Consider the following 17,575-nt stretch of genomic DNA (forward strand, 5'->3'; position numbering starts at 1 on the left):
ACAGCTGCAGCTGTTCCTGCCGAGGCACGAGGGGCTGGTGCTCACGCCAGTGGGCTCCAGGTACAGGAGTTACAGGTGCCCAAGGAACCACTCCCTCTAGAGCACTGCCACTAGAAGCAACGCAGAACGTGACAAAGTCGAGAGCTGTGCTTGCAGCAGGAACTGGTGCTGTTGGAAGTTTTCCCTGCTCCGGGAATGAAGGATCATTTCCACGAGGGGGCCGATCCGATGAAGGCTCTGTGTGCGTGGCCCCCTCACTCCCGCTCGAACCCGCCGATCTCACTGCCAGGATAAATGTATTTGTGTTGAGAAGAGGCGATGAGACTTGCACGTTTTCACGCATTCCTGAGGATTCTTACGCGCAGCTCGGTTTGATCCCCGCGTTCGGCCGGGGCCGGGGCTGTGAGGGGCCATTGCAGTGAGGCGCCATGGGCGGGGCCGGGACGGGCAATGACCGTGAGTGGGAGGGGCCCTGGACGGGATGCTGCCCAATCAGGCTCTGCCGGGCCGTGCCGTCAGCCAATGAAGGAGCGGCGGGGCGGTGCCGCAGCCAATGGCGGCGCCCGGGGCGGAGCCGCGGCCGCCGGGGGCGGTGCGGACGGCGGCGGGATGGCGGCGGCTATGGCGAGCACGGCGGAGCGGGCGGTGCTGGTGAGTCAGGCGGGCGCTCGGCGGGGTCGAAGCGAGCGGCAGCGGTCCCGCCCCGGGCACAGCAGCCCTGCCGGGCCCCCGCAGGCCCGCTCTGGCTGCTCGGGCGGGGAGCCGCGGTATGGGGTGGAAAGGCCGTCCCTTGTTCCCGCGCCCCGGCCTGGGCCGAGCGCTATGCCAGGACCGCCCGGTCCCGACCGCGGGGCAGCTGCCCCGGCTGCAGGCGGTGCCCGCGTTCCGGCCGTGTGGCCGGGCCAGGCTTTCGGGCCTCCTCCGGCCTCCCCCGGCGGCGGCGCTCGGGTCTCCGTTCCAGTATGCCCCGGGCGGGGCCGCCCTGCTCCCGGCGCACCCCGAGTGTGCACCGTGACCTTGGTGACAGGCCCCGCACATGGCGACGGCCAGAGCCGCCCTGGGGACCTGGTGCAGCAGCGGGGATGGCGCAGAGCAGCCGCCACTGCGGCTTCCCCGGGACAGCGGCTGCGAGGAGGAGCAAGACCTCCGCTCTGGGGAGGCGGTTCAGAGATCCATCGGGCTGAGTGGAAAGCCACGGGGGAAAACAGGTCTTTCTCACGTTAATGTGGTTTGGAAGGTTATGAGCAGCATTCCCAAAAATACAGCTATGTAGTGCACAGATGTGGTGCATGAACTTGACTCAGTCTGAAATTAGTGTGGAGGGGGAGATTTCTTGCTGTGACTAGAGGGGAGAAAGACACCAGGGGGATTTTGAAGTAGAAACACCTGCATAGTGCCGGTGGGTGGTGGAGGCACCGAAGGAGTCTGCTGCACCTATGGGATCACTGTTCCTTTGGGAATCTGGAGGCGAGCGAGCGCTACAGAAAGAGCAGGGAGATCTGTCTTTGTGGTGAACAGTGACAGGACTCGAGGGAATGGCATGGAGCTGTGTCAGGGGAGGTTTTGGCTGGATATTTGAAAAAGGATCTTCACCCGAAGAGTGGTCAGGCACTGGAACAGGCTCCCCCAAGGCAGTGGTCATAGCCCCAGGGCTGACAAAGTCCAAGAAGCATTTGGACAATGCTCTCAGAGACATGGTGGGATTGTTGGCATGTCCTGTGCAGGACCCGCACTTGGACTTGATGGGTCCCTTCCAGCTCAGGACAGTCTGTGATTCTGTGATCAGTATGATTCCCAGAAATCCAGACCAGGATTAAATGGTGGAAGTCAGTGGTCCTGCACCCAGACTTCTTTGAAGGATAACAGGGAGTCCTGCCTGGCTTTGTTGTGTGTGCTGGCTTTGGGTGAATGTTTGCTGAAACAAACTTGGCCTTCTCCTACTACTTGTTGGGAAAACTCTTGTGTGAGGTGCTGACACATCAATGAGTGGTTATTTTGTGTGCCTCATGGTGAACGGGAGCTGTCTACCAGAGAAACCACAAGCTTAAAGTTCTGAGTTGACCACACCTTGCCCATTTTTCTTTGGGCAATCTGCTCAATTCATTCCCTTCCATAACTTTCTACATGGAAAATTTCTCTTTTGTTACAGGGTAACAAGTAGTAGTCTGCTTGCTTTTGTCCCCACTTCTCTGATGATCTGGATGAGATCTCGTGGTTTAACAGAAGCATTAGCTGTGCTTTGAGAGTCTGCTTTATACAGCCTTCTCTGTGGCAACAACTAATGGAGGCCCGAGACAATGAGTCGTCAGATCCAAACTTGTTGGTTACTGAATTTGGCCCAGTGATTGTCTGTGTCTCCCCCACCCCATTTTCAATTTGGCTTGCTGTGCTTTTAGGCTGCTGTTACTTGGGGAAATGCTGGGCGGGAGGGCATTTTGGTTTTTATCTTTGTTTCTCACCATCTAATTGGCAACAAATTTGTCTGCAAATTGGCTCAGTTTTGCCTGTGCCAGGAACTGGAAATGGATCTCTCTGGCTTTACCCCAACCCACGAACTTATTTCCTCCCCCAACCTGTTCAAGAGGGGCAGTGGGGAAGGTTGTGTTGGTGTCTGGCAGCCAGGTCAGCCCATCCCAGCAGCTTAAAAAGATGCCCCAGATTTTGAAGCAGCAGGATTTCTACTTTGCTCTAAAATTTGCATCCCGTGCTGCCTGTTCTTTCATAATTCTGGGATTATTGGTACAGTGATTTGTGTGAATGCTGCTTTGTTAAACAAAGTCAGGACAAGAATGAGGACAGTTCCCTGGACTGGGATAGACAAGTGGAGATGTGGAGACTGAGGTGTTTGAGCAAACCAGGAAGAAATCTTTTTCTTTTCCTCCTTGATTTAAACAGCACAGAAACAGCACCACACTTGGAACTTAAATAACTTTCACGTGCGTCTGAGAGATTTACTTCCACTGTTTGACTTCTCATGATTCCACTACTATTTTCCCATGATGTAGGAAGAAGAGTTTAAATGGCTTTTACAAGAAGAGGTCCATGCTGTTTTGAGGCAGCTGCAGGATATTTTGAAGGTGAGGTTCAATTTTGTTAATTTTGTCTGCGTTTTGTGTTGTGGGTTTGTTTGCCCTCCCATGTGGAGGAATGGTCGTAGGTTTCCCCTGGAGGAAAAAATTCTTAGTAGAGGCTGTATGGAAACATCCAGCACCCATGTCCAGTGCTGTCCCTAGTGCTTGCTTGCCCTCTGGTTTTGAGGACTCCCAATAGAGCTGATTTCCCCAAGATTACTTCTTTCTTGACCCTCTTTGCTGAGAGCTGCTTTGAAAAGGTAAGTGGAGGCAGCCAGACCTATCTGCCAGGCATTTGCCTGGGAGGTGAATATTTTCTGGAACAGAATCTGGATCTGCCTGTAGCTCCGTCATGTGATGGTGGAAATGAGCGTGATGGCCTTTAGCTGGCAGCTGCTACTTATGCAGTGATTAGTAGCATGCACTCTCCTCGTTCAAAACCGTCCCGCCCTCGACATGCTCACTCCTCTGCTGGTACCTGCCCCTTTCAGAGGCCCGATGTGCTCAGGTGAACCAGGTGGGCAGCACCTTTCTCCAGCCTGAGCATGGGCTGCAGCTTTGGCTCTTTCCAAGCGGCCAGAGGGGAATTGGCCAAGGGGGATTGTGTGCACTGAGAGTGTACCATGTGCCTGCTGGGTCAGTGTTCAACAGGCCCAACCCCTTAACACTGAGGTTTTGGGGAATTAGTGAGTGATGGAAGAGGAGGGCCAAAAATGTGGAGGTGAGGGGCAGGTGCCAGAGTGCCATGGTGTTGACTCAGAACCCCAGGATGGGAGTCAGTAGCAGGTGACAAAAGCCTGCAGTACCTTCATATGTAATACCTTTTTTGAAGAATTTGTCATAGTTTTAAGGGTGAAGTGTGATTACAGGACAGAGATTAAAGTACTGTCACCAGCCAGTATAACCAGTTGGGGGACTGATTTTCACTCCAGACTTCCCTCAGCTGTGATAAGGGGCAGCACCATGGTGGCTGAGGGCATGCAGCGCTGGGCTGTGAGGGGTGCTGCTCCTTCTGTGGGCAGCTTGGAGACCCCTCTGGCACTGCCCAGCTCCGGGGTGTGGGATTTCCAAACGTCTTCTGCTGTGGGTTGCACACACTGAGCCTTCTGGACTGTGCTGGTCCTGCAGTAGGATGAAATCCAGGGGCTCTGCTCGGTGGGCTTCAGGAGGCTGGCAGAGGTGAGCACTCACCGTTTGTCCACTTGCTGGTGTCCGTGTTATCTTTGTTCCTGGCTCATGGTGCAGATGCTCCAGCACTCACTGTGTCCTCTCTCGGGCAGGAGGCCTCCCACCGCTTTGCTCTGCCCACCAGTGGCTCAGGAGCAGCTGTCAGGCAGGAGAATTTCGTACTGAGCACATCAGGGTAAGTGGTGGTGGTGGTCAGTCGGTCACTTCCCTCTACAGCAAACAGGTGCAGATCCTGGAGCATCTGTGGTGAAGGGCTCTGTAGCACCCCTGGAGTAGTGGGGTTTTCTTTAATAGAAGATTTTGCTTTAAGGAAAACAAACAAACGAACTCTCATGGCAGGTGAAGGTAACAGTTGATAGCTGTGTTTGAGGGCTGCCCGAGCCAGCCTTGTGCTGTTTCCTGATGACACCTGGTATCACTGATTCCTTGCTCCATGCTGGTGCGGGCAGTTTGCCAAGGGGCGTTTTTATGACTCTGGGCACAGGGAGTTGCAGTTACAAGACCTGAATTCTGCTCTTGGCTCGGTTTATGACTGTGTGGACAAATCTTAACCTTTGTCCTAATCTCCCTAAGACAGTAAATCTCCTTCACACAGAGCAAACTGAGGCTTGTGCAGAAGGTGATGCAGACATGCAGTTCTTCTGAAGTTGATGTCCGGTTTTTGATCTTCACCATAGCCTTTAGTATCAATAGCTGCTCTGGCAAAGGTTGCAAGCTTGTCACAAAGCAAGTCCTTAGGAACGGCACAGGGAGCATTGCAAGGGGTGATGCAGTAGTTCTGTACTGGGTTTGAAGATTGTCTTCTTCAGATCTTAAAATATTAAGCTTAATCTTAGTTTTCATTTGTTGTTGTTGCAAGGTGAATCTTGCAAAGTGTTGGTCTAAAGAGTCTCTGTCTAATGTAGTAGAGTGCAAGGTGTGGCCAAACTGAGTTCCTGAAGGCCCAGGTGTTTCAGTCTTCTCCCCTCACTGTTCATTGTAGATGTGAGTCATCTTGCAGGATTTTTCAAAGGGTTTGGGGTGTGAGTTTTTTATTTATTTTGGGTTGTGGGGTTTTATTTATTTACGTTTTATTTATATTAGGTTTTTTTCCTTGGGATGAGGTGTGGTTTGTAATTTTCAACTCCTGTATTAACCACCTAACCCTCCAATGTCAGTAATTCATTTATTGTCTTATGCCTGTGCCTGCTGGAGCTGTTTGTAACAACAACCGAACTGTCGAGAGGTGATTCATGGGATAAGTATGGGATTAGAAATGAAGGTAATGTTTTAGGCAGGGCAGTTGGGGTGAGGTGGCCAGTAAAGAATATGACAGCAGCTGGCCATAGGCCAAGAGCTGGGGACTTTGAAAGCACGTGTAATGTTCAGGTACTGGGCAGGAATAGCGTTCAGACCCCGCACAGGAAGAACTGGGCTGGCTACACAGGACTGGGAGGGGCAGGGTCGAGTTGGCAGTCAGTAGGTGCCTCTTGTGACCGGTGTTGCCCAGATATTTCCTCTCATTCCAGCACAGACCAGGTGAAAGGTGTGTTGACACTACAGGGAGACGCCCTATGTCAAGCTGTGAGTACTTGCCATGCTTCTTGCTTTATACTACAAGGGGTGGGTGTCATCCTTATTACCCTTTGATCACCTCAGGGTGGGAGGTCACCCTGGTTATGTGTTACCAGTGATCAGTGTTCTCTGTCAGTCTTCCCTAATAGGCCTTAAATACTAGATGTTTCAGCAATTGTTGCAGTTTGTCAAGACCCAGCATCTGACATTCCCTCCCACCACCCCTATGCTGTGGTGAGTGCTGGAGTCAACTTCCATGGGGATTCCTTGCCTTTACCACCTTTGTTGTGTAGTATCAAATTTCCTTGGGGACTTTCTGAGTTGAGGTCATGTGTCCTACCTGGATCCCAATTCACTCAATGCCTTTAAACCTATCCTTTGTATTAACATCACCTTGTGGGAGCACTGAGGTTCTGACCGTGCCATGACTATGGAATGCAGCTTGCCAGGGTGGTCTGGAAGAATGGGGTGGGACTGGCAGCCCCCATGTTTTGCATGCAGGCATTTCTTGCTCTCATGTGTTTATTTCTTTCTTCAAGGATGTTAATCTGAAAATGCCCAGAAACAATCAGCTCCTGCACTTTGCATTCCGGGAAGACAAACAGTGGAAATTGCAGCAGGTACTGTTGGCTTTAGATGCCCACCCGTCTGTAGTGTCTGTGCCCTCCGAGCAGTCATTGTAGTCCTTTGAGAGAGACTGTTGATGTCCATTTCACATGAGTTTCAGTGGTAGAAGCTCAGGGAGGGAGCAGGTGCAGTTAAATTCAGTTACAGTGCTGGGTGGAAGAGATGGGTTCTGCTCATTCTTGACACACCAGCAATCTGAAGGCTGTCTGCATAGCAGTCATGATCCTTTAAAAGACTGCCCAAGGTGCCTATGCAGGACTGTCCTGTGTCTGCCTATGACACCCAGGCTAGCAGGGCAAAGAGTAGCTTCAGGGGCCTCAAGTAGCTTGCTGTTATTCTCTTATGAATACATTTGTTTACACTGAGGACATCATTGTGCTCCTGTAGCATGTCTGAGTTCCCTCAGGTAAGGAGTTAAAAGAACGCAGCTATTCAGAACTGGAATCTCTTTCCCACCATTTTGCTGGGAGCTACCTGATTTCAGAACCTGAACTAGTGCCTGATTTTGCGGAGGTGGTTTACTACAGGTACTTTGTCAAAGCTGAGTAGGTTGGAGGAAGATGTATTCCTTGAGCTTCCCCTTGCCATGTCTCAGATTTTTCTAGGTGATGAGTGCATTTGGCACTGAGTGCCATTCCCAACAGCTGCTTTGGCAGCAAAGTGAAAGCTCTACCTGATAACTTTGTAGAAATCTAGAAAATTGTGTACTTGCGATGTTAATGCCAAACTCAACTTGATTTGTTTATGCCTTGCAACAAGGCAAGGAAGTTTTTCTGACAGCACTCAGCAGTGCATCCTGTTTTGTGGCTGTTTTGTACTGCTGCCTGGTTAATAGGCTTCTACTGGCTTTTATGGAAAACAGCTTCCTTTATTTACTTGCAAGCATTTTGTGTTGTAATGTTGTTCAGATGTGGAGCGTGAGTGCCTCAAGGACTGTGTGCAAAAGCATTTAAAGTGATTATGTGGTGATCTTTCGCCTCTGAATTAAAAATGAGCATCTCAAAGATCGTATCTTCCCTTAGTGAGTGGTGCCAGTTGGAGTTTTGTTTCTCTGTGCAAAGTGAAGTCATTGGTAAGAATTGTAGTATAGGCATGTTTTTGAGGAACACAAAGTGCAGGCGCACAAATTTTGAGGAACTTGATTAGAAAACAGAGCAAAAACAAGGGGGAATATGAATGAAGCAAATCATTATGACAGCAGGATTGGCATTGCTTGGTTGGGTAATGCTGCCAGGAACCATTTAACTTGCTCAGAAACATCTAGGAGGTGTAAAGGCTGAAGGGGGTGATGTTTGGAAATACCTAAGTACCTGCAGAGTCTCTCTGCAGTTTGACAGTGAACTTCCCATCTCTCTCTTCCCTCTGTAGCCTCCCATACCTGTGCTTTCTAAGAGCAGAGTTGTTCTGTGATCCTTGAGTTCTGCATGAGAAGGAACCAGTGTCCAGATCTATGCCAGGGAGGCCTCTACAAGGCTGTCCTGGGATGTAGGATTGCTGGAGGGCAGTGTAGATCTATTGAACTACAAATGCCCCAAGCTGTGTTGTCTGTCTCCCAGCAGACATTTCTCATACAAGCTTTCAGGCTTCTCACTTCCATTTATTACACCCTCTCATTTACTCCTTGTTGGTTTTTTTTCTTTTTTCAATTTTCTGGTTGCTGTCTGAAGCTGAACACCAGTCACTTTCTCCCCGGGCCATTGTCTTCCTCTAGTTTGTCCTTGCTCCCATGAAAGCACTGGGATACACCTATGATACCTTGCTTTGATAATTGTGTTCCTCTTGCTTGAGAGGAACTTGAGCCAGCTGTGTCCTGAGTCTGTTCCAGTCCCACACAATGGCACAGCTTCTTGATGCTGGAGATAGCTCTCAATCCTAACAATTTTAGTCTAGAAGGACTCTGGGGTACTGCCAGAGACGCTGCATTAGAAATCATCAATGTAATCAATGCCGTTGGTTTTAGCTTTGATTGGTTGGTTTTAGCTAAGGAAGAAATCATTGTTCAGTGGTGCTTGAGATGACCGCTCTATTCCATCAGCAGTGAGAATTCCTACCTGAGCAGTCATGGTCAGAGTGCTCCCAGGAAAAGAGTGGCTGATGTCACTGTTCCTTCATGGCAGCAGCAATATTTCTGTTGACAATCCAGGTTGTAGCTGTCAGACTGTTTTGCATCTCCAGTCCCTGAGAGAAGAACCCAATAATGCATCTGGGCAGCAGTGGTTAGGTTTGTGTTAGTGTCTGGCGTTCAGACCTGGCATTAGCATATGAGAAGACACCGTTTTCTGAAGGCCAGCGAGATAATGGGGATCACCTCTACTTGCCACCACGTATGAGAGAGTGTTTTTTTCATAGGGGTGCCATTGTACCTTTGCAGATCCAGGATGCCAGAAACCATGTGAACCAAGCCATTTACCTGCTTATGAACCGAGATGTGAACTACCAGTTCAAAACAGGCTCAGAGGTGCTCAAGGTGAGGAGAAAGCCCTTGCTGCTTGGGTAGGAACATGCATTTTTCCTCCCTCCATTTGTTGTTTTAAACACAGTTAATGCACATTGCTGTCTGAGTCTCGTAATGGAAATGGACTTTGCAGTCGTACCTGTGTCAAGGAGTGTCCATGTGACCTTGTATTTGATATGAATCTGTACCAGTTTGGCATCAGTAATCTGAGCAGTTGGTGCCCTGTTGCACACCAGTGATAATCTGGGAGGATCTTCCTCGATCTTCTGTGGATGGTGTGATTACAGTTCTCTGTTGATCAGTGCTGCTGGCAAGAGCAGCAGTGAGGCAGCCATCAGCAAAGAGAAGATGACAGTACTTGTGATTTACTGAGGATTTGAAAGTGACTTCTCACTTGCCAGTAGTAGCTGTTGGGGTCTGATAGAGCAGCTGCTGCATGGCAGTGAAGCCCAACCCTCTGCTTGGAAGTTCTCTCTGAAGGCACCAGATTTTCAACTTGCTCATTGCAATCCATCACAACATCAAACATGCGAAAACTAGACCTTTTTTAGTTTCCACATGGGCAAGGGCTGCTCATAGGGAGAAGTTTAGGTAATAAAACTATTTTCTTTTTAATTTCAGGTGGAAGTAGGGAGAGGAATCAGTTATAATATAAAATGCCTTCATCTTAGCAATCATGAGCTCTATTACAGACCTATGTTGCTTCCCCGTTTTTTTCTGGGAAAGAAAGTCTGCCTGAATAGAGCCTTTGAACTGTGGTTTCTGGCAGGGTTGGCCTCACAATGAGCTGGTTCTTCTTTCTAGTTCCCTCGGTCATAGCTGGTTATGGAGGGGGGGAGCCCATTCAGCAGTTGTACTTGTGATGTGGGAATGGGGAGAACGTGAAAGCAGTGTGTTTTTTTCCTTAATGCCCCCTCCTCTGAAGAGATGACGATGATGAGTTTGTCGATGCTTCTGTGGCATCAGTAATTGAGCTCATGTTCTCTTGGTATTCTTGTAATGAATAGCTGTTTTCTTGTCAGTCCCTGGTATTGAACACTCCTGGCTTGTCTCACGAGTGTCTGATTGTGGTAACAGTTAAACAGCATTTCTGTGGCAGGCACCCCTTCCCAATACATCCCTGAATTCCTGGAAGGGTTAGAGGAGGTGATTGTGGTTGTTGTAACACTTGCAGAAGGCTGTAGGATTCTGCAGGATGCTGTCCAGAGCTGTTTGGGGATCACACTCAGCAGTTTTCTGTATGTTATCTTGTAGCTTATGGATGCTGTGATGTTGCAGCTCTCCAGAGCCCGAAATCGACTGACCACTCCAGCTACCCTAACACTACCAGAAATTGCCTCTAGCGGTCTCACAGTAAGTATATGCTGGTCTAGACCTCCATACAGGCCTGGCAGCATGCAACAGTTTGGATGTTGGGCAGCATCCTGGTGGAAGTGGGTTTCTGAAGTATCTCTTGAGGCAGAAATGAAGCAAGTGCAAACCGTGAGTGGTTTTGGCTGCTCTGTATCTTCCTGTGGGAGTGGCAGATGACTTACTCTCTGAGAACCAGTCCTCATGCCTAAGTTCTGTTCTCTGCTCAGGAGTCTTGTCTAGGGATGATTTGCCCTTGTGAACACTGCTCCATCCTCTCTTTTCACTGTCGTGCACATACCATTTGATCAAGGGCAGTGAGAGAAACAAGCGTTGCCTGCAGCTGCTCAGTCTTTGTTTCTCTCCTAATGTCTCTCTTGCCATTGTAATTGTAGTGTGGCTTAGGAAAAGGGAGTGATTTCCCAGCATTAGAAATGATGGTCCTTTCACTGACAAAGAAACTACTTATTTTCTCACCAGAAAATGTTCACCCCTGTGCTGCCTCCAGACATCCTTGTGAATTTCTATATTAATCTGAACAAGCTGTGCCTCACTGTCTACCAGCTCCATGTGCTGCAGCCCAGCACAACCAAGGTGATGTCTGCTGTTTCCTGAGTCTTGTTTAGTTCCCTCTCCCTGCATCCCACTGCAGGGAGGAGATCACACTGGTACGATGTTATGGGCATAAGATAAGGCAGAAATGACAGTAACTGGTGCTAAGTGTCTGTGTTTAGGTCTGCTGCACACAGAGCACTGTCTCTAAATCTAATTTGGGGCATGGCTACTTAGCCCAGAAGAACATACCAGTGCTCTGGAGAAAGCCAGTAACTATTTATCACTAAGTACTTACAATATGGTTTGATAATTTTGCGTAATTTTGGGAGGGCATAATTATATTAATCCAGTTTACATCAAAGTAGCATCTTGCATTTCCTGAATGGAGTTTTGATGGATACTTTTCTCCTTTACCTGTTGCATGGATCAGTTTGATGTAGTGGGTTGACCCTGGCTGGATGTCAGGGCCCACCAAAGCTGCTCTGTCACTCCCCTCTGCAACCAGACAGGGGGGAGAAAATATAACAGTTCATGAGTTGACATAAGGTCCGGGAGAGATCACTCACCAAATACAGTCACAGGCAAAGCAGACTCGAATTTGGGATATTAATTGAATTTATTACTAACAAGATCAGAGCAGGATAAAGAGAAATAAGATAAATCTGAAAAACACCTTTCCCCCACCCCTTCCTCCTTCCCAGGCTCTCCCTCCTCCCTCCAGTAGTGGAGGGAGATGGGAATGGGGATCATGGTCAGTTCATCCGTCACATGTTGTTCCTGCCACTGCTCAAGGAGAGGAGTCCTTCCTCTGCTCCAGTGTGGGGTCCCTCCCACAGGAGACAGTCCTCCATGGACTTCTCCAGCATAAGTCCATCCCACAGGCAGCGGTTTTCCACAAACTGCTGCAGCGTGGGTCACTCTTCCCCAGGGTGCAGCCCTTCAGGCACAGGCTGCTCCAGTGTGGGTCCCCCAAAGGGTCACAAATCCTAACAGGAAACCTGCTCCCAGGGCTCCTCTCTCCATGAGTCTGCAGGTCCCTGCCAGGATCCTGCTCCAGCATGGGTTTCCCATGGGTTCACAGCCCTCTCTTGAGCATCCACCTGCTCCAGTGTGGGTCTCCTTCCTGGGCTGCAGGTGGATCTTTGCACCCCTCTGACCCTCCGTGGGCTGGAGGGGCACAGCTGCCTCATCAGGGGCTTCCCCACGGAATCTCAGGGGAATGTCTGCTCCAGCATCTGGAGCACCTCCTGCCCCTTCCTTCTGCACTGCCCTGGTGGTCTGCAGAGCTGTTCCTCTCACATATTCTCCCTCTGCACAATAACTTTTTTTTATTTTCCTTTTCAAATAGCTTATCCCCAAGGAGTCACTGCCATCTCTGATGGGCTCGTCCTGATGGACCAGCGGCAGGTCCATCCCGGAGCGGGCTTGAGTTGGCTCTGGCGGACACGGGGGAAGCTTCTGGCAGCTGCTCACAGAATTCACCCCTGTAGCCCCCCCACTACCAAAAACTGGCCACGCAAACCCAATACACCTGTAAAAACATCATTAAACTCTTAAACTTTATGAAATGCAGTGCTTCCGTAAGGAAGATTTCCCTAAAAATCTATGTTATGTTTTTCTTCTGGATCTTCTTATCTTATTTTTGTAGTGCTAATATTTGGAGCTAAATTGAACTCCACCACTGTGTAGGATATTTTTAATGGAGGAGGAGAAAGGGATCTGAAAACATGGATTACATATGGATGGAGTATCCAGGCAAATAGAGTGTGGGCATTTCTAGGTGTCAGGCTACTGAAAGTGCAAACCTGAAATGCCTTTCTTCTAAGTGGTTTGTTTACTGCATCAAAATCCTAATGAACTTTTCCTTCTCTAGAACTTCAAGCCTGCTGGAGGGTCCATTTTACATAACCCTGGGGCCATGTTGTAAGTACAGTCACTACAGGGGTAGTGTACCTGGGTAACAGGTGTAAGTGTGTGCTGAGGGTGAGATCCAAATAGCTGTGTGCAGTTTTCATTGTAGCGTCTGTGAAGCAGAGAAGCTGGACTGAGTCACTTGCTGTGCCTGTGAATGTTCTGTTTTGTCTCTTTAATGACTTGTCCATAAAGGCCCAAAGATGTGAATTTCTAGGATCCAGCCCATCCATACAGTGCCATGAGTTTAGTTAGAATAAGAGTTTTCAACCAAAATGAGCGTTCGGTTATTGGTGTTGCCATCGTCATTTCCTGCTTCTGTGCCTCTCTGGAATGTTAAGAAATTTCTGCCTTCACCCTTTAGCTTAACTCTAAATCTGGTCAGAGGTGGACTGAGTCTTTGCATTCTCGTAACTTTGCCAGATGCTGATTTAAATGTGGTAGAAGTCATCAGTCTCTCCTGTGGGAATGGAGGACAGTGGAGTTGTGCTCTGTGCCATTGTGTGTGAAGCTGTGCTCTTCTTCCCCTCTCCAGTGAGTTTGGCAGCCAGCGGTATGAAGTCAGCCACGTCCATAAAGTGGAATGTGTTGTCCCGTGGTTAAATGATGCCCTTGTGTTCTTCACAGTTTCACTGCAGCTTTGCCAGCAACTGAAGGACAAGGTAATGGGCTTGGAGAAGGGGCTTTGGTTTTGACTCTGGATTTTGAGAGGACCTTAGATCTGATGCGATGTTATTTTGTACAACTTGCTGAAAACAAGGGATGAGTCAGTGCTCTGGAGCCAGGGAGCTGGCTGGCACTGCCTAGCTGACAGCCATAAGATAAGTATAGTGGTGTGGCAGATGTCTGCTGAGCTAGTGACTAGATGGAAAGGAGCAAGTAGACACTTTTGTGTTCTCCGTCATGAGCTGGATGACGGAAACACCAGGGTGCTGGAGGGGAGCATGGAGACCTCAGCAACCTAGATTCCAGTAGAGCAATGCTCAGTTCCAGCTCTGCAGCTGGCCTGGCTGCCACCTTGAGCAAATAACTTTGTGCTCCAAGTACCTTCAGTGACAGCAGCAGCAAACCTGCCCATCAGCAGCGCACTGCTGAAGTGTGTAATGCTGTGAAGCTCAGACCTCATTATTATGTGGTCTTTCCTCCGTGGTCTAAGGGGTACAGGAACTTACCTGCTTTTCTTCTTGCTTTTCAGATCTCCGTTTTCTCCAGTTACTGGAACTACAGGCCATATTAACTCTCTGTGGAATAGTTTAAGCCCTTACAGTACTTCCAGTGTCTCTCTCTTTGTTTTCTCATCCCATCTGAGTCTAGGTCAGCCTGAGGAATGTTGGAGTTCACTGCCAGATGCCCTCCAAAGGGCAGGGTCAGTGTACCCAGAGACACAGCTTTAGTAGCCTTGTCTGGGACTGCTGCATAAGCAGGTCACAAAGCAGTGCTGGGTGATTGGAGCTTCCACCTGTCCCTGTCCTCCTATGCATTGTGTGCCTCACATTTCCCAAGCTCCTGATGAGTTACACGGGTCTGTTACAAGGGATGAGGGCTCTGGACCACCCTCATTAACTGGATCTGTACACAGTGCTGTAACTTAACTCCTGGACTGGGGGGTGGCTGGGAAGAGGGGAAGGGTAATTTAACATACTTCATAAAAGGTAGGACATGTTGCTCCACGTAGTGAAGTACTTTACTGTGATCTGCTCCAGCTGTAGTTATCACTAACCCTGAGTGACTCCCTCTCCTGCCTGTTCTGTCCATGCCCATGTTACTGATTCGCCTTTGAGGATGCTCTTACTTGCTGATGTTTGAACTCTTTGGTTTTTTTTTTCTTTTTTTCCCTGGCATCAATGTGATTTTTTTTTTTCCCTAAGCCCTAGTTGGGCTCATTGGTCTTTTCCAGGTTTAGTATCTTGTTTTCGCTGCTAGCCTTTGGAGTTACCTTGGTACCTTGAGCACAGCTGTTCAGTCCCTCATCCTGTCATTAAATACAAAGTGAGTACCACACTGCTACACTGATTTGCTGCCTATGGATGCTACAGTGTGTAACTCATCCCTTTAGCCGTTGATAGCTGAAATAAAGACCCTCAGACCTGCAATGCTCCTGTGGGCTGTGAAAGAATTAGTATCTGAGATTGTGTGCTCTCTCACAAGTGAGTGGCTGTTCTTGGTTATGCATGCTGCGTTTCCTTTTGCCTTACTGGGAGGACGGTACAATAAATCTGTGGGCAGGATGAGCTCATTAGCCTCATCTCCTCGGATGGTAAGATTGACGGAGAGAAGGACAACAGGTTAGCAAAGGCATACAGTGCTTTTGGAAAACTTCACAAAAGAGTATGGCGTAATAAACACTTGAAGAAAAGTACCAAGATCAGTGTTTACAGAGCCATAGTGCTGTCTACTCTCTTGTATGGTTCCGAATCATGGGTCATCTACCGCCACCACCTGCGACTCCTGGAACGCTTCCATCAACGCTGCCTCCGAACAATCTTAAACATCCACTGGTCAGACTATGTGACCAATACATCTGTTCTAGAGCAAGCAGCAGTCACAAGTATAGAAGCCATGTTGATGAGAACACAGCTGCGATGGGCAGGGCACGTCTCCAGGATGAAGGACCAACCACCACCTCCCTAAGATCCTGCTTTATGGTGAACTTGCCACCGGCTGCCGCAAGAGAGGAGCCCCGAAGAAAAGATACAAGGACTCCCTGAAACAACATCTCAGCCTTGGCCATATTGATCACCATAACTGGTCTACTCTGGCCTCAAATCGGGAGGCCTGGAGAGACACCATCTATAACGCAGCTGTCTCCTTTGAGAACACATGCAGGATCACTCTCGAGGAGGTGGGCTCCAGCTAGCTGTTTCCAGACTGTTTCTGGTGGCTTCCCTCACTGGAATACCTTGCCCAGGATCCTACATGTGTGCTGAGGTGAGCACTGCAGGCTCACCATTTTTCCTAGAAAACAGCAAGCTTGATTGTCCATTGACAGCTTGGTTGTTTTCCAAGTGCCATCCAGAGCTCTGTGTTCAAAGAAATCACAGAATGGTTGAGGCTGGAAGGGAGATCTCTAGGTCTGTCCAGTCCAATTCTCCTCTCAAGAAGGGCTGTCCAAACCTTGTCTCCCAGTACCGTGTTCAGAGGGGTTTTGAATCACTCCAAGGGTGGAGACTAGAGGTTGGTATGTTGCTTTCATTTTTATTTGTCCTGCATAGACCTTTGCTCTGGGCATGTGGCCTGTCTTGTCTGTGCCCTTCCTTCCTGCCCCTTTGTGAGATCCCCGGGTGTGGCATTTATTAATATAATAAACTCACACGACTCGGTTGGTTGGGGGTCCAAACAACCAAATCTGTTTATTGGGAGCAAACAGCATCTTTTATATGCACTTTAAAACAACACGTGATTCTCTTAACCAATTACCATGGGGCACCCCAGTGCCTATGTGCAGGAGTACAATTGGGACTTCATCTCCCAGGATGCTCCTTCCAGTATCCCTAAAACATGCCCTTGCACCTGGGATTCTGTGTGGGTTAGTGCCAACCTTGTGCTGCTGCAGCCTCCTTCTCTGGGGACTCGACACTTGGTGCTGTGCTTGGCCTAATGCATGCTGATGTCACAGGTTGCAGGCCATAACAGAGCCTACACGTGAGCATCAGGCTGTGACTGATGAATGTGTGTGAATGAATGTGGAAGGTAGAGAGGCCTGGGTGGGCTGATGCAATAGCAGACTTGTTACTGATTCCAGTCAGCCTTATGACTAGTTGCGGCCATGACCCTGGGTGTGCATTTACCAACCCTTGCTCTGATCCAGACCATTTTCTGCTTAGAAAGTGATTGTGCATGTGTGGAGCTGCTCACCATTAACAGTCTCTCAGAGGAGAATGTTTTTATGGTTAATAAGCTCTCTGATTATTAACTGTCTATGGTCTTTTTTAGCCCTCCCTTTGTGCAGAGTGAGCTCCTTTTTTAATTCACACTAGTGCGTGCGGTTCAATCAATATTGTCACATCCTCTCCAACTCAGCTTCCTGCTGGTAGGGGTAGAATATGCAACCAAATGCGTGTTGTTTTCTTCTGATGAGAAAAGTCTTCCTCGGTTCTGGAAGGCAGGAGTGTGCAGAATGGAATGCCAGTCCTGATTCCAGCTCTGATGCGCGAGGGCAGTGCAGGGAGGACTGCTGGAGACTGCTTGAGTTGCTGGGATCAGAGCAGCTGCCTGCCCAGCCCAGCTCCAAGGGAAGTCATCTGGCACATGCCTCGTGCTGAGCTCTGCACCCACCCATCAAGGTGGCAAAAGCAGCAATATCCTGCTTAATCTCAAAGAATCTTTTTCTTGCCAACCAGCTCAGGAAGGTGTAGATCTCACTTTCCAGGCCTGGGCTTTGGCTCGGCTCCATTTCTGCTCAGAGCTTCTCGGGGGTGGGGGAGACCTGGGGATCTGCTGGGCAGTGAGACAGCCCCTGTGAGCCGGGAGGACTGGAAGAGATGCAGCCACACGATGCCAGTCCCTTGCTGGAGGATGCAGGCCATCACCTGAGTCAGGTGAGCCTTGTAACCCTGCCACTGAACCGGGGCTTGGGCATAGCCGTGCACGGTGGGAAGGCTGTTCCCGAGCTTAGAACAGGAGTGGAGTGAGATGATTCCTGTCAGGAGGGGTGGAATCCCCAGTGGCCAACCCACAGTGTCCAAAAAGAGGAGTGAATGGTCTTGTGTGAAGGGAAGGGACTCAGAAGGCAGGAAGTGACAGAAGCACAGGGCACACTGCTTTCGTTGTCTCCACTGAGTGACACGGAGCAACACAACCGAACAGAAACGGAAGACTGAACATTGATTTTCAACAAGTTGTTAATGCCAACAGTTAAAAAATG

General features: G+C 49.3%; 1 protein-coding gene across 2 annotated transcripts; it reads left to right on the top strand.

Annotated features, from left to right (window-relative positions):
- Positions 1-606: 606 nt before the first annotated feature.
- On the top strand, positions 607-14,830 carry ROGDI (rogdi atypical leucine zipper). Of its 2 annotated transcripts, XM_027735694.2 has the most exons (11): positions 607-651; positions 3,006-3,077; positions 4,352-4,434; positions 5,768-5,822; positions 6,353-6,433; positions 8,812-8,907; positions 10,150-10,248; positions 10,726-10,839; positions 12,674-12,723; positions 13,247-13,373; positions 13,907-14,830. In XM_027735694.2, the coding sequence occupies exons 1-11, from the start codon at positions 610-612 to the stop codon at positions 13,946-13,948; spliced, it is 861 nt and encodes a 286-aa protein (XP_027591495.1). In that variant the 5' UTR covers positions 607-609; the 3' UTR covers positions 13,949-14,830. The 2 variants fall into 2 exon arrangements, with proteins under 2 accessions (XP_027591495.1, XP_039246389.1); XM_039390455.1 differs by lacking the exon at positions 10,726-10,839 and having other exon boundaries at positions 608-651.
- The last annotated feature ends 2,745 nt before the right edge of the window (positions 14,831-17,575 follow it).

Source organism: Pipra filicauda, unplaced genomic scaffold (assembly GCF_003945595.2).
Source record: "Pipra filicauda isolate LSUMZ 115617 unplaced genomic scaffold, ASM394559v2 scaffold822_size72862_pilon, whole genome shotgun sequence".
In the NCBI taxonomy this organism is placed as follows: Eukaryota; Metazoa; Chordata; class Aves; order Passeriformes; family Pipridae; genus Pipra; species Pipra filicauda.